This window comes from Corvus brachyrhynchos, unplaced genomic scaffold, assembly GCF_000691975.1.
Source record: "Corvus brachyrhynchos isolate BGI_N302 unplaced genomic scaffold, ASM69197v1 scaffold69, whole genome shotgun sequence".
Classification (NCBI taxonomy): domain Eukaryota; kingdom Metazoa; phylum Chordata; class Aves; order Passeriformes; family Corvidae; genus Corvus; species Corvus brachyrhynchos.
In genome coordinates, this window is record NW_008240228.1 from 4,581,528 (window position 1) to 4,584,969 (window position 3,442).

Consider the following 3,442-nt stretch of genomic DNA (forward strand, 5'->3'; position numbering starts at 1 on the left):
ATCTTCCCCTTTCCCTGTCCCATGCTCGATTTTTTTTTTCTTTCCCTTCTTATTTTTATTTTTTTCCTTGCCCCAGAGTTGAATCTCTGCTAAGGAGCAGAAATTGATGCTTAATTTTATACACATTGTTAGTCTCAAAATAAGGAGGAGACTAAAAATGTGTCGATGCCCAGCTTGCTGGCAGTTCTGATGCTTTGAACTGATCTATGTGGAGTGCTTTTCAGAAGGGGATTTATTTATTTTATATTTATTTATCCATTTATATATTTATTTACATATTTATTTACCCGCCCTCTAAATCCTAGCAGCCTCTTGCAGCATAATGTCTGTTGAGTTGGAGCTGGCACTGACTGACTTTAACATCTCCTTTTTTTCATAGCTTGTTTTGTGCTATGGTTACCCGCCATGGTTCATTTTTGAACCCAGAGCTGGGCATGGTTGGGATGAGGTGGATGTGCTTGGCGTGGGTTTGGATCTCCCCATTGTGTCCCTTAACTCTTCCCATCCGTGTCCCCTGCGTGTCCCTCAGCTGGGATGTCCCTTCCCCAGCTCCCAGCTGAGTGTCCCGGAGGGGGAGAGGAGGTTTGGGGGGGAGGCCCCCCGCCGCTGGACGGCCGGAGATTGACGCTGCTTGTTGTGTTGTTTTGCAGGTAAAGACGAGCCCAGCAGCTACACGTGTACGACTTGTAAACAGCCTTTCAACAGCGCCTGGTTCCTCTTGCAGCACGCACAGAACACGCACGGCTTACGGATCTACCTAGAAAGCGAGCACGGCAGCCCCCTGACGCCACGGGTTGGTATCCCAACAGGACTAGGTGCAGAGTGCCCTTCCCAGCCACCTCTCCACGGGATTCACATTGCAGACAATAACCCTTTTAACCTGCTCAGAATACCCGGCTCGGTCTCGAGGGAGGCGTCGGGGCTGGGAGAAGGGCGTTTCCCACCCACGCCGCCCCTCTTTAGCCCTCCCCCGAGGCACCATTTGGATCCGCATCGCATTGAGCGCCTGGGTGCGGAAGAAATGGCTCTGGCCACCCATCACCCTAGTGCCTTTGACAGGGTGCTGCGACTGAACCCCATGGCGATGGAGCCCCCCGCTATGGATTTCTCACGGAGGCTGCGGGAGCTGGCCGGCAACACCTCCAGCCCACCCTTGTCCCCGAGCCGGCCCAGCCCTATGCAAAGGTTGCTGCAGCCCTTCCAGCCCGGCAGCAAGCCCCCGTTCCTGGCCACGCCGCCCCTTCCTCCTCTGCAGTCTGCTCCTCCTCCCTCCCAGCCCCCCATGAAGTCCAAGTCCTGCGAGTTCTGCGGGAAGACCTTCAAGTTTCAGAGCAACCTGGTGGTCCACCGCCGGAGCCACACGGGGGAGAAGCCCTACAAGTGCAACCTCTGCGACCACGCCTGCACGCAGGCCAGCAAGCTGAAGCGCCACATGAAGACCCACATGCACAAGTCCTCCCCCATGACAGTGAAGTCGGACGATGGGCTCTCCACCGCCAGCTCCCCTGAGCCGGGCACCAGCGACCTGGTGGGCAGCGCCAGCAGTGCCCTCAAGTCCGTGGTGGCCAAGTTCAAGAGCGAGAATGACCCCAACATGATCCCTGAGAACGGGGATGAGGAAGAGGAGGAGGAGGAGGAGGAAGAGGAGGAGGAGGAGGAGGAAGAGGAGGAGGACTTGAATGAGAGCGACAGGCCGGACTATGGCTTTGGGATGAGCCTGGAGGCGGCCCGTCACCACGAGAACAACTCACGGGCTGGCGAGGAGGGCCGGTCGATGCCGGACGTCATGCAGGGCATGGTCTTGAGCTCCATGCAGCACTTCAGCGAGGCCTTCCACCAGGTCCTGGGGGAGAAACACAAGCGGGGCCACCTCCCCGAGCCCGAGGTGCACAGGGACACTTGCGACGAAGACTCTGTGGCCGGCGAGTCCGACCGCATCGATGAGGGGGCCGTCAACGGCCGGGGCTGCTCCCCGGGGGAGTCCGCCTCGGGAGGCCTGTCCAAAAAGCTGCTGCTGGGTAGCCCCAGCTCCCTGAGCCCCTTCTCCAAACGCATCAAGCTGGAGAAGGAGTTCGACCTGCCGGCCGCCGCCATGCCCAACACCGAGAACGTTTACTCCCAGTGGCTGGCGGGCTACGCCGCCTCCCGGCAGCTGAAGGACCCCTTCCTCAGCTTCGGCGACTCCCGACAATCGCCCTTCGCCTCCTCCTCCGAGCACTCCTCGGAGAACGGCAGCCTGCGCTTCTCCACGCCGCCGGGCGAGCTGGACGGAGGGATCTCAGGCCGCAGCGGCACGGGAAGCGGAGGGAGCACCCCCCATATTAGTGGCCCGGGCCCTGGCAGGCCCAGCTCAAAAGAGGGCAGACGCAGCGACACTTGTGAGTACTGTGGGAAGGTCTTCAAGAACTGTAGTAATCTCACCGTCCACAGACGGAGCCACACGGGCGAGAGGCCGTATAAGTGTGAGCTTTGCAACTACGCCTGCGCCCAGAGTAGCAAGCTCACCCGGCACATGAAAACACACGGGCAGGTGGGAAAGGACGTTTACAAATGCGAGATTTGTAAGATGCCTTTTAGCGTGTACAGTACCCTGGAGAAACACATGAAAAAATGGCACAGTGATCGAGTCTTGAATAACGAGATAAAAACTGAATAGAGGTATATTCGTACCCCCCCCTCCCCATCCACCCCCGTCCCTCACCCATCCCGCATCCCCGTAGAGGTTTTCTAGTCCCTTGTGATGGAAGTCATGGAAGCTAAGGATATTTGGAAAGTGCTTGTCACCAGCACACCCTGTTTATTTTCTTTTTGTTCTCACCGTTTGAATGCATGATCTGTATCGGGGCAATACTATTGCATTTTACGCAAACTTTGAGCCTTTCTCTTGTGCAATAATTTACATGTTGTGTATGTTGGGGTTTTTTTTTTTTTTTTTTTTTTTTTGTTTTGGGTTGTTTTTTTATTTTGGTTGGTTTATTTTATTCTATTTTTTTTTTTTTTTTTAATTTTTGGATTAGACAGCATGTATGGTATGTTATGGCTGTTTTTAAATTGTCCCTGATTAGTTGCTGAGCAAACACGTCGCTGTTTCCAATTCCGTTCGGGAAAAAAAAAAAAAAGGAAAAAAAAAAAGAGGAAAAAAGAGGAGAGGAGGAGGAGAAAAAAAAAAAAAGAAAAAAAGTGAAACAAAACCAAACCCGAGAGCAAACAAAACCGACCATGCTGCATACATCCTGTAATACATATCATGTACAATGTACAGTTTTGTTTTGTGACGTGCGAAGGAAAACTCGCTGTGGGTGACCCTCTGCGGACAGGACCGATAGCACCGAAGAAGCGTTGTATTAGCCTAGATCGCTGTCTTAAACCAATAAACCCACGATTGGAGACAGAGTTCCCCTTGGGAACATAAAAAAAGGCCTTTAATTGGGAATAACCAACC

General features: G+C 53.7%; 1 protein-coding gene across 5 annotated transcripts in view; it reads left to right on the forward strand.

Moving 5' to 3' along the window:
- Positions 1-3,442, forward strand: part of BCL11A (B-cell CLL/lymphoma 11A) — a 128,950-nt gene that overhangs the window by 114,350 nt on the left and 11,158 nt on the right. For 3 of the 5 annotated variants that reach the window (XM_017745303.1, XM_008642026.2, XM_017745301.1), the window contains exon 3: positions 651-3,289. In XM_017745303.1, the coding sequence (XP_017600792.1) occupies positions 651-2,656 (2,006 nt within the window). In that variant the 3' untranslated portion in view covers positions 2,657-3,289. Of the gene's footprint in view, positions 1-650; positions 3,290-3,442 lie in introns of those variants that run through there. The other 2 variants (XM_017745304.1, XM_017745302.1) reach the window with 2 other exon arrangements.